This window comes from Hipposideros armiger, unplaced genomic scaffold (assembly GCF_001890085.2).
Source record: "Hipposideros armiger isolate ML-2016 unplaced genomic scaffold, ASM189008v1 scaffold_51, whole genome shotgun sequence".
NCBI lineage: Eukaryota > Metazoa > Chordata > Mammalia > Chiroptera > Hipposideridae > Hipposideros > Hipposideros armiger.
In genome coordinates, this window is record NW_017731401.1 from 63282 (window position 1) to 76436 (window position 13155).

The following is a 13155-nucleotide window of genomic DNA, read 5'->3' on the forward strand; positions in this document are numbered from 1 at the left end:
ACCTCACTGCTGAATATCACTACAGTCACCTTCGAAGTACTCCCCTTAGGAAGCTATGCACTGACACCAGCGCCTAGTCCACCCTTCAAAGCAATTTTGGAACTCTTTTTCTTTAGTGGCCATCAGAGCTGTCGTGTATTACCCTTGATGTCCTGATGGCATCAAAATGTCTTCCTTTCAATATTTCCTTCAGGTAAAAAAAGAAGTCATTGGGGGCCAGATCAGGTGAGTAAGGAGGGTATTCCAATACAGTTATCTGTTTACTACATAAAATCTACCTCACAGAGAGTGCCATGTGAACTGGTGCATTGTTGTGATGCAAGAGCCATGAATTGCTGATGAAAAGTTCAGGTCGTCTAATTTTTTCATGCAGCCTTTTCAGCACTTCCAAATTGTAAACTTGGTTAACTGTCCAGTTGGTACAAATTCATAATGAATAATCCCTCTGATATCATAAAAGTTTAGCAACATCATTGCAACAAGTTCTTGAACTTGTCAGACCATTTTATATATAGATATAGATATAGATATATAGATATATAGATACATAGACATATAGATATAGATATAGATATACAGATAATCATAAGCTTTGCCATTCTAACATTTCTAAGTGTAACACTGAATGGCATTAATCACATTCACATTTACCACTGTCACCACTTAATTTTTTGAATTTATGTTCATTCATCTATCAATGTATCAGGCCCTATACTAAACTCTGGGGATTAGGTGTTGAACAAAAATGGCTATGATCTGTGCCTTAATGTGGTCTTCATGGACCACGGGATGGAGGGGTTGTTTTTCCTTTCCCATCAGATAACAGCAGTCTTTACGTACACGGGGAAGAGGACAGGGTTGACAGGGACAGTGTCTATACTGCCGAAGTTGGGGAGCACTGCGGAGTATGGGCGAAGGCCGAATTCCATAGCCAGAGGCAAGCCGGGTGTCTCCTCCCTGGAGGGGCGGGGCCGGTGACGGGGCGGGGAGGAGAAGGGAGAGGAGGGGCTTGGGAGCTCTGAGGGCGGGGCCTGAGCTGGGGTTGGATTGGGGCGGGGCGGAGGAGCTGGGGGCGGAGCCTGGGCGGGGCAGAAGAGACGCAGGCCGGGTAGGTGCCGGTGCCTCCGTGCTCCGGGACCCGGACCTGCAGCGGACGCCGCCCAGGCCGCCGCGCTGTGGCGGCATCCACTCCGGCCCAGCTCTTTGGTGGCGGTAGCCGGACGGGAAGCCTCAGTGGGATGCGGTTGACGCGGAAACGGCTCTGCTCGTTTCTCATCGCCCTCTACTGCCTCTTCTCGCTGTACGCTGCATACCACGTCTTCTTCGGGCGCCGCCGCTGGGCGTCGGCCGCATCTTTGCGGAGCCTCCGGAAGGAGGCGGCCCCGGTGCGGGAGAGGCGCGGCCGAGGTAGGATCCGGGTTGGTGGCCTCAGTCCCCGGCTGCGCGACCGGGCGCGTGTTTGCAGGGAGACAGACGGGGCGGAGCCGAGGCGTGCGGCTGGGACCTCGTTCTTGGTCCGGGAATCTCGCGCTCCTGTCCGGTGTTGCTCCCGGGCCGTGGGGTGCGCTTTTCCTCCGCCTGCTCCCTTGAACCTGCCCTGCGCTCGGAATTGCCGCAATCCTCGCCCGAATCCCACACGCTCTCCCCACTTCCTAACCCCAAAGCTGACAGGCTCCCACACCTTTAAAACTTGTCTTAAATATGCAAGACATTGTCACAAAATGCTTCAGATTCGCGGAAATGCCACATCTATTTCCTTATTGAAACAAAGAGCCTCTTCTGGTGCAATGATTTCTGAAACCCAGGGATTCACCTCCAAATCCTGTCCTGTATTTTGACCTGTGCCAAGATCGGACTCAGACTCATCTCTCCCTTTTTTCAGAATTTTGCACAATAGTATCTAAAACTGTTGGACACTTTACATTCTGAAGTCAAGTTTTTATGTATAGGTTATATATATATATATATATATATATATATTATATATATATATATTATATATATAATATATATTATATATAATATATATATACAATCTATAAAGAATTACAAAAGTTACACTTGCAGCAAACTTGATACATATTATCCAGTTATTTTAGAATGTTTTCGTTTGGGAAAGATAATTTTGTGTTAACATTTTATCTCTTAAGATCTTTCAGAGTAAAGGACTAATAAAAACTAGATTCTGATATCCTTTTTTTCTTAATGTGTGTGTTTCACCAGTTCAAATGCCAGGTCTACCTTACTGATAAACATTGTTACTCTCTTTAAAACACAGAACAATCTACTTTGGGAAGTGAAGAATGGAATCCTTGGGAAGGAGATGAAAAAAATGAGCAACAACACAGATTTAAAACTAGCTTTCAAATATTAAATAAATCCACAAAAGGGAAAACAGACTTCCGAATACAAATCTGGGGCAAAGCTGCCATTGGTAAGTTACTGTATAGAGCTTAGAGATGTAAAAAGCATCATAAAATGTACTTTATTAATATTAAACTATTTTAATAGATTTATAGCTTATTTCATCATTTGTTAAGGTTTCATGATATGTTTTTTTCAATATTTAATTTATCCTTTCTTGTTAAGCAACATCTATATAAATACACATGCACACACGTATTCTATTGTTGGTCTTTAGCTGAGCACAGCTTTCTTTGTATATACAAAGTGGGTTGTGTAGGCCTCAATATAATTAAATGCCTATGTCAACTGAAGTTTCATGAATCTATGTTTGTTGGATACTTGATACACAAGTATAAGATGTGGCCACTGCCCTTGATGGCCAAACAAGTTTGGGAAACATTGAACTAAACAAAATTATACAAGGTTCTTTATTGATTTCTCAGAGTCTTTAATAGGCCAGTATTCATTGACAATGTCCAAGAAGGGGATATAGTATGTAGTTGATTAAACTTGATTGCCCACAAAAGCATTTTGCTCTGAGTATCATGAAAGCCTAGCATTCCAAATTATATATTATGCTCAGTTAGAGAATGGAACCCTCAATTCTTAGAAGAGTCAGCAAGAATTTAATTAATTAGAGGGGGCTTTATTTGGCCTTTAAACATGAGTTAGATTTATATGTTCAGTAAGGGATATAGATAGAAAGTATCAGATGAGAGGACAGTAAAAGGATAACGCCTGGCCCATGTTGTTTCATAAATTCATTCACACTTTTATGCAAAAATACATCCTTGAAGATGACTGGGCAGCCAGATAGCTCAGTTGGTTAGAGCACGAGCTCTGAACAACAGGGTTGCTGGCTCAATTCCCACATGGACCAGTGATACTGTACCCTCTACAACTAAGATTGTGAACAACAGCTCAACCTGGAGCTGGGCTGCCGTGAGTGGCTGGTGGCCAGCGTAAGTGGCCAGCAGCTGGCGAGAGCCACCATGAGTGGCCAGCCGACGGCCAGCGACCGTCTGCCTCAGCTGGGTAGAGCGCAATGATCATAATACCACCATGGGCCGGTGAGCTGCATCCTTCACAACTAGACTGAGAACAACGGTGGGGAGAGGGGGTGGATAGGGAGATGGTGGGGGGGAAGAAAAAAAAAAGATTACTACTGACCACTAAATTTCAGGTACTGAAGCCTCCAGTTGTCAAGTTCTAACAATTTTTTTNTCTATGAAATATCCTTATTAAATTTTTATTTGAATTTATTTAAATTTATATATCAACTTGGGGATAATTTATATCTTAATTAGAGTAAGTCTTCCAATCCATGAACACAGTATCTCTCTTCATTTATTTAAGTCTTTCATTTTTATTTTGTTCTTGAGTATTTTTTAGATTTTAGCATACAGATCCTGTACCTGCTTTCAGTTAGAGTCATACCTTAATTATTTGTTTATGGAACTATTGGAAATTATATTGTTTTTGCTTCAGTTTACAATAGGACATTGTGGTATATAGAAATACTGGGTGCCACAATTTATAATGGAACTTTGCAGAGGAAAATATAAGATGGTGAACAGACTCAAAACCATTCCAAATGAAAAATATTTAAGGGATTTGGGAAATTTTAGCTCAAACATAAGAAGACTCGAGAAGACTAGAATATGGTAGCTGATTTCAAACACTTGAAATACTCTAACTCATCATTGTTTCAAATGTTTCTTCTGTTCCTTTCTTCTTCTTCTCCTTCTGGTATTCCCATTATGCATATGTTATACCTTTTGTTGTAGCCCCACTGTTCTTGGATAGTCTGTTCTGTTTTTTCAGTCTTTGTTCTCTTTGCTTTGCGGGGCACTGCAGAGGGGTCCAAGTGGATGCTACACATGTACAGTGTTTTCGTCAAGCACAGAAACCTTGAACTTAGGAAACCCAAATCTTTTATAATGTGCAGTAAGCCTGCCTGAACTCTTTGCCTCAAATTAAATCATTATCTTTATGATACTAGACAGTTAAACAAACCTGTTTTTTTGCTCCAGGGGAGGACGCTATCTCTATCTTCCAAGGCTGCTTGCTATCCAAACATCTTTGAAAATATAGTCCAGAACAAAGGTGGCCTTTGCTCACAGGACAAGCAAAAACATGAGTGATCCGTGTAGAATTGGAAAGAGGGAGGCAGGGAGGGAGGGAGAGAGAGAGGAGAGGAGAGGAGAAGGGAAGAGAAGGGAAGAGAAAAATAGAAGAGAAGAGAAAGGGGGAGAGAGAGAGGNTTTTTTTCTTTATAAAAATCTCTAATATTAATTTCTTCTTTCAAATGACCATTTTCCCCACTCTTGTTTTTAATTAAATATACATCTTAACAGGTTTTCATATTTCCAGACTTTTCTCTTTTTAATCCTATAAGCACAAAGTGGCCAGATGAGTTTTATCAAACACTACTTTCATCAACCTGTTCCCCAGGCACAATCATAGGATATCAGTTATAAACATTGCTATTTAAAAAGGGAGAAAATGTGTGTCGGCCAAGTGGCTCAGTTGGTTAGGAGTTGGCTTGGGAGTGCAAGCTCTGAGCAGCAGGGCCACTGGTTCGGTTCCCACATGAGCCAGTGACGCTGTGCCCTCTACAGCTAAGATTGTGAACAACAGCTCAACCTGAAGCTGGGCTGCCTTGAGTGGCCTGCAACAGCGTAGGCTGCAGCCCCTGCTGCAGTAGGCTGCTGTGAGCTGCCGTGAGTCGCCATGAGTGGCCATCCAATGACCAGCGACCGACTGCCTTAGCCGGGAAGAACACAATGATCATAATACCAACATGAGCCAGTGAAGTGATGTCCTCCACAACTAGACTGAAGAACAGAAGGACAGCAACTTGTCTGTTCCCCTTTCCCAATTCTCCAACACTGTTCCCCTCCCCCAATTCCCCCAATAAAATAAAATAAATAAAAATTAAATTAAAAAAAAAAAAAAACAAACAGGAGAAAATGGAAGTAAAATCAAGTCACGGGTCCAAGCAATTTTGAAATCCAAACAGGCATTAGGTTTCAAATCCATTAAGTTACAAATTCATGGAAATAATCTGTGGCTCGAGACTTTGCTTCTGGCCTTTCAGCTCTGCCCTTGGAATCATCCTTCCTTTTTCATGAAGGGTAGCATGTGTTTTCAGAGTAGTTTTATCAGCCTGTTTCCTGCAGACAGGATAGGGAGTCCAACAGCCTTCTTTCATTTCACCCTCTCTCAGTCCCTTTTAGTCCAAGCTGGCAGTGTTTCTGCTGATACACATTCTCAAGAACCTTGTGGGTCTTCTGTGTATGTCATAAGGATTCACTGCATTAGACAAGAGCTCTACCATTCTTTCCTTGATAATCCCATCTCTATTTCTGGTTCTGCTAAAATTACTGAAAGAGATCCATAAATCACACATCTAATACCCTCTGAGAGCTCTCTATGTGGCCAAATAGTATGATCTTTTTGTCCTTCTGAGGCATTAGCCAAAGGATATCCAGTCACATCCTTGGCCTCTCCAGAGCCTGCTTTCCTGACAGTGATTTTAAATTTTCACCGTTTCACAATCTGAATAGGCAGAATTTCCCAAATCATCACGTACTGGTTCTTTTTTACTTAACAGTTCTTCCCTCAATCTCTCTCTTTCCTCCCATGTTTTATTATAATCAGCAAGAAGAAACCAGGCCACAGCTTCAGCACTTTGCTTGGAAATCTCTTCAGCTAAACATGCAAGTTTATTGTTTACAAGTTTTGCTTTCCACAAAATTGTAGGACACAATTCAGCTAAGCTTTCTGCCACTATACGGTAATGTGCCGCTTAACAACAGGGATACGTTGTACAAAATGTGTCAGTAGGCAATTTTGTCCTTGTGAGAACATCATAGAGTATACTTACACAAACCTAGATGGTACAGCCTACTTCTGTAAATGTATGTACGTGCTACGCTTTTATATGACTAGCATCACAGTAGGTTGTTTACACCAGCATCACGACAAACACGTGAGTAACACGTTGTACTGTGACTTTATGGCATCACTAGGCACAGGAATTTTTCAGTTCAATTATAATCTTGTGGACCACCATCACATGCAGTCCATTGTTGACCGAAGCATCGTTATGTGGTGCATGACCGTATGACAATATATAGTTTCTAATATGTTGTTTCCTGAGCCCTCATCAGCAACGCTTTTAACATGCATATTTCTACCAACAGTCTGCTTATGATTTAGGTATTCTCTAAGATGATATAGGTTTTTTCCTACTGTGCTCCCAACTTCCTTCTGAATTCTCACTAGCTGAGTCATTAGCATCCAGATTTCTACCTATAATTGGTTCAAGGCAATCTGATCTAGGCTTTTGAAAAATCATACTCCTCAAAATTCTTCCAGCCTCTTTCCACTATCAAATTCCAAAGCCACTTCCAGAATTTTAAATACTTGTTACATTGGTATTCCATTTGCAGGTACAAATAATTTATAGCTACATAACCTGTAGTTTCCTATAGCTGACATAACCTAGTCCTGAAAATTTACTGGCTTAAAACAACACAAATTTATTATCTTATATTTCTGAATGCAGAAGTGTGAAATGTGTCCAGAGGGTTGTATTCCTTTTGGAGGCTTAGAGGAGAATCTGTTTCCTTGCCTTTTACAGCTTCTAGAGGCCACTGCATTCCTTGACTCATGGCACCTTTACTACATACAGTAAAGGACTTACTGTCGTAATTTACATAGCACTGTAACACATTTCAGGATAAAACAGGTAGTAAAAGTCCAGTGATAATTAGAGTGTTCTCAAATTTAGAGTAAGAGAGATTATTGTCTTTAACCCATATTTTTCCACATTTTGTACTGACAACCTCTGAGTTCTGTCTCATACAGTAGCTGCCATACTGATGGTTTTGAGCTATTGCTTGGTAGCACTACCTGCCAAGGGACCAAAGAGGAAAAATAAAATATAAAAGAACAGAACTTAAACTCATCCTACACACCAGAGTACATCAGACAATAAATGTTTTTCTTTTTTTAATGACCAGGTTTGTATCTCTGGGAGCATATTTTTGAAGGCTTACTCGAGCCCACTGATGTGACCGCGCAGTGGAGAGAAGGAAATTCAATTGTAGGAAGAACACATTACAGGTATTAATTGTACAACATTAACCTTTGATGTGTTGCCATACAATGTTTTATGTAAATACAGAAGAAAAATAAGAGGAAAATATATTCATAGAACATATTTCCACTTCAACTTGTTGTGAAGAATAGAGAAATCTCATGAATATATATTCACAGTTAAAGCTTACCTTGAACATTTTCTTATGAAATTGGAGTACAAAATACTCCCTTTTTTTAATCATATGTCTTCCATTTTTATCAAAGCATTTCTGATTATATGGAAAAACTCATGTTCCAGATTTTGTAACATTTAATTGTTGATGAACATTTAACATTTCATACCTTGGAGGAATAATATGTAAACTTAAAAATATTTTCATTTTTCTCTTTCATATAATAGTTATGTTCACATACTTTTTATAATAATAATAGGTAGTATCAAAGCTATTGCTATGACTTTTGAGCTTTTTATTTATCAAAACATTTCCTAGATGAGTTCTATCATAATTTAATGATAAAGGTCACCATTTTACCATAATACTCAGAAATCTTTTTTTAGACTTAAGAAAGCCAATGTATAATATCATTAACACTTTTTGAGCTTTTATTTTTATAAAACTTTATGACTGCATATTTTCTAAATATTTTAATAGAATTAAGATTTTATTTACAAAAATTGTGATAATTTTATCATATGAAATTGTGATAATTTTATTTATAAATTTACTTACCAGTTGAAATCAGAGTTCATATATCTCAGAGCATTGCCAGTTGTTTGCTGTAATATGACCAAATCTATATTGTGGTGTTTTTATCGTATAAAAGAATTCTATTTTTTATTAGATTTTGCTTTTTATTGAAATAAAAATACAAATAATTTACAATGCTTATTTCATGTAACAAATATATTATTAGGAGGAAAAATGTGAACCAAAGATTCTGGTTTCTATTAGGATTCCATTTCTTACAGAAATCAAGAGGAAAAGTTAGTTGATCTCAATTCTATTTAAATTTTCACTGCTATTTAATTATTTACACACACTTGGAAAGCAATTTCATTGCATGAATCTTTTCAAAGTAATCATTTACTTGAAAAGTAAACAGGCTTTTCAAATCATCATTGGTAATGATTATGTTTACTTTCATCCCTAGGTTTTTATCAATCTACTCCCATTCAAGAGCTTATACATAGTCCTAAACTTACAACAGTTAGATTAGGGTGTTTGAAAGTAAATGTGTATTATGCATATATTTTGGTTTTTAAAAAGTAAACGTGTAATGGGTATTAGCCTAATAGTTCTACCCATAACATATAAGATTTTCAGAAAAATTCTTAAAAATTCATAGAGAAGTTAGTATATACTGCTACTATAATAATAGCAAAGGATTTGAGCAAACAGCATTAATTCCCAAAAGAAAATCTTCCCTTCTGAAATTTTTACTGCAGATTTTATATAATGATCAAATAGCAATGCTGTTTTCTCGTAGGATTTAAGAGAACCATGTATTCAAAGAAGTTCACTATTGTGGAAATTTTTTTAAACAACTTATTAAAATTTTAGGCTCATGAAAAGTAGTATACCTAATTTATTTATCCAAAATTAGTACTTTTATGGAATTGCAAGTTTTGAGTTGAATTGAACTGCATGGGTACTAAGTACTTAAATGTTTCAACACATTCATCCTTATTTGACCAAAAGTGAATCACAAGTAATGGGTCACCTTGAAGAAATGGAAAGCATTTTTAAGTACTATCAGGATACTTGTTGTAAATAAGTATAAATATATTTTATTTAAATAAACCTTTTAGTCTAAAGAGCTTAAAGGGTTGATCCGGCTCATAAATGCAGGTTCTTATCAACTCATAGGCCCGATGACTGTAATCCAGAATACCAAGTAAATAACTCAGAAAGGAACTGGAACCGTCAGTCAGTCCACATGCTTATGTTGACTGGACCAGCACATTCTTTCCATATAGGCAGGCTACAGCTGATACCCCATTATTTGAGGGTTGTCTGATTAAACATGGAATCAAAATATGGGATTTAACTATATGTAGTACTTCCAAAATCTGTGTGTTTCAGAAGTGAATAAATGAGTCATTGTTCACTACTGAATCAGAAACATGCGTAGTCTGTGCTCAGGATATGAATACTCGTACATGAACACATGAGGGGTACACAACTGAGGCAGCCTGATGTAGCCCTGTCACACCTCTCGAGAGTGTAGCAGTGTGATTGGGTTATTAAGAGCACAGACTCTGCAGCCAAAATATCTCAGCTCAGATTCCAGCTTTTCCTCTTATTAGCTGTCTGACCTTGGGCAAGTAAGTTTCTTATCCTCTCTATGCCTGGATTTCCTTAAGTTTTAAAATAAGGAAAATATTAGTTTCTATTTCACAGGATTGTTTTGAAGATTAAATGCATTAATAGATGTATAGTGCTTAGAATAGTCTGTTACACACAGTAATCACTATAGAAGTCTTATTGTTATTAGTTTTAATATTTTTACTATTACTTAAGTAAGTACTACAGCATTTCCCTACCTTTCTGTTCTCCTTTTTCTGTGTTTCCTTTATTGTCTACTATCTCTCCATCATGTACCTCCCCACAAATACCTTGTTGATATATTATTTATATTAATGTGCTCGAGTAGGTTACAAGCTAGCCTGGGATCCATTCTGTCTCTTGAGCGAACTTTGTCTATCTCTGCTCATATCCATCATATGTTGACTTATGGTTTTATTTCATAAGGCAACTTTATTTTTAATTTCTTAGAAGGAATCTTACTCTGCTCATCATGGCCTTTCCTCATCCCCACAGACTGCTTTCAGAACCCTGTAATTTCCATGTATAGGCATTATCATAAGATATATAAATGTCTACTCATCTGCTAAGACAAAAGCTAGGTGCTAACTCATTGTGTTACCAATATTCAATTATGATATTTTCAGTAAACATCTGCCACTCACAAAAAAATTGAACTTATTTCTAAAGGTCATGATAGAATAAAATATATCTGATCATATTTTTAGAATTTTCAAGTATTACAACTAGAAGAAATGCGTGAGCTCACTAATCACAGTGAGCGCGAGCTTTTGTAGATAATAGTTACTGACACTAATTTGCACTCTGCCTTGTTAGTTAGGGAAACACTAAAAACTCAAAATTTTTATTATAAAACAAAGGCAATATAGTTCATTTTTCACGTTGCCCTTCGTCACACTCCAGCCACGCTAGATGTGAGCATGGGAGTGTTCCATCATCAGCACTGAACTAGGGAGGTACAGAGTCACGGCAGTAAGGCTGACCACAAAAGCAGGGTGAACTGCAGCAGCTACTCAAATGTAAGGGCCAGTCATGAGTTTGGTGTACCTATTTTATAAAACTGAATTTTCTCAAACTATTAACCAAAAAAATGACAGCGAATTCAATGGCTGAGTGCCGTGTGGACTTTTAGCTTGAGCTTTGTTCTTTATCAAGGCATTTGCCAGACCTTTAGCTGGCAAATTAATCTTATCAGTAGCTCACTATATATAGTAATGGTGTCTATAGAGTGTTTATTCAGTAGTACTTGTGGAATTTAGGAGAAATGAAACAGCAATTATATTGGATTCTAAAAAATATATTCTTGTCACACTCAGCTTAGAACTCAAATATTTGAATGATTTCTCTGGACTTTCTAAGTATGAAAGTACTTATTGGGAGGAACATTTTTAACTGAGCCAAGCAGAAAAAGAATAAATATTGGAAATTAGAAGTCCTGACTGTGAAATACAGAGGGTGCCAAAAAAATGTATGCACATTTTAAGAAAGAGAAAAACTGTATTAAAATTGTAATACAATGAATGACACTAGCATTCATTTGATTAACACCATCTTTTGAGTGAACATCATGCTACACATTGCTACCATAATTCAACTTTGAAAAGTAATGCATAGACAACATCTCTTAAAATGTGTACATTTTTTTGGTACCCCTGGTATATGCTAAGAAATCTACAAGAGTAAATCACTGTTTTAAAATTCAGTGTATGAGCTCCTTAAATATGTTTATTCTTCACTTAATGGAATTTTATTGATAAGTGACAAATAATCTTGGGAAACTAAAATGTACCTTTCATCATGTATAAATATGCTATAATATCTCACATATAAGCCTTACTTAATAAGTGTATAACTGGAAAGTTATTATTAAATCAGAGTTTTTAACTTGATTTATATTTTATATGCAGTATGAGAACTTAAATTGGTAGAGCAAATAACTCCCTTTAAGAGAATAACTACTTATTCATTCAGTGCTTACTGAGTGCCTGCTACTTCGTTCATATGAGGCTCTGAGGATTTCACAGTGAATCCCATACATTTCCCTGACCTCAGGGAGTTTGTAGACTGTGTGTGGTTGAAACAAACACATAAATGATGTTCATACCCTATATAAAGCATAAGGATAAAGATGTGCATACTCTGCCATGTTAATTAGGAAACGACAGAGGAAAGGCAGTTAATCCAATCTGAGTGGAGTTGGGGATGTGGGGCCTATGAAGAAAGGCTTTCTAGAGGAGAGGATAGCTGAGCGGAGTCTTAAAAGATTAGTAAGATCTAATAAAGCAGTGAGAGGAGCTGTTTTCAGCAGAGGTGACATCAGGGACTGAGAACTGATAAACACCTTGGTTTGTGCAAACCATTCAGAACCCCTACAAGTATGAAGATGGGCAGAGCAGCTGAGCCTGGGACTGCAAGGGTCAGATCATGGTGGACCTTACACGTGACACATTATGGCTCTTGGACTTCATTCTTGAACAGTGAAAATCAATTAAAGATGATTAAGCAAGATAGTGGTAGTGTGTAGATTTCTAGTAGTCATGTGGGGACAGGATTTGAAGGAGACACCTGGGTATGGGAAACTAAATGTCCAGCAGAGACCGATAATTAAGGGATGAATTAGGGAAGTGGTGGTGGGGTCAGGTCAGGGACAAATCTGAGGAATATTTTTGGGCAAAATTATCAGAATTTAGGTGTTATTAGATGTGAAGATAAGAGCAAGAAATGAAGCTGACAACTCCCTGGTTTCTAGCTTGCATGACAGGTTAGCTGGTGTGCAGGCGAGACAGAAAATACAGGAATACGAGCAGGTGTGTCCACCCTTTTCTAGCCCCCTACATACCTGCCTGACCCTCTCTTTCTCAGCAGACAACCCTGCCTCCTATTTCTTCAAGAAAATTGAGTATATCTATAATTATCTCCCTTAACTAGTTCCTCTAACATTACCTACAGGATCTCTCTGATCGCTCACCTAACCTTATCTCTTTCCTCAGCTCTGTGAGGTGATGTCCATGGTTCAAGGTTAGCTTCCTAAACCTGTGCATGCCTTCTGCCTCTTTCAAGACCTTGCTCCATCAGATACTTCCTTGCTCTCCTTTATTATCAACTTTCACTTGTTACTGCTTTCTCACCTTCTCATCTGAACTTGCAAGAGTTGTCTACACTCACTGTCACCACTTTCTTATTTACTTCTTAACCCACTGCAGTTTGACCAACACACCTTCCAACACACACACACACACACACACACACACACACACACTCTCTCTCTCTCTCTCTCTCTCTCTCTCTCTCTCTCTCTCTCTCTCTCTCTCTC

At 38.2% G+C, this 13155-nt stretch overlaps 1 protein-coding gene across 1 annotated transcript in view; it reads left to right on the plus strand.

Annotated features, from left to right (window-relative positions):
- The first annotated feature begins 1067 nt into the window (after positions 1 to 1067).
- Positions 1068 to 13155, plus strand: part of RXYLT1 (ribitol xylosyltransferase 1) — a 35457-nt gene continuing 23369 nt past the window's right edge. Inside the window, exons 1-3 of the mRNA XM_019640504.1 lie at positions 1068 to 1407; positions 2279 to 2434; positions 7437 to 7539. Coding sequence (XP_019496049.1) covers positions 1239 to 1407; positions 2279 to 2434; positions 7437 to 7539 — 428 coding nt within the window. The 5' untranslated portion in view covers positions 1068 to 1238. The remainder of the gene's footprint in view (positions 1408 to 2278; positions 2435 to 7436; positions 7540 to 13155) is intronic.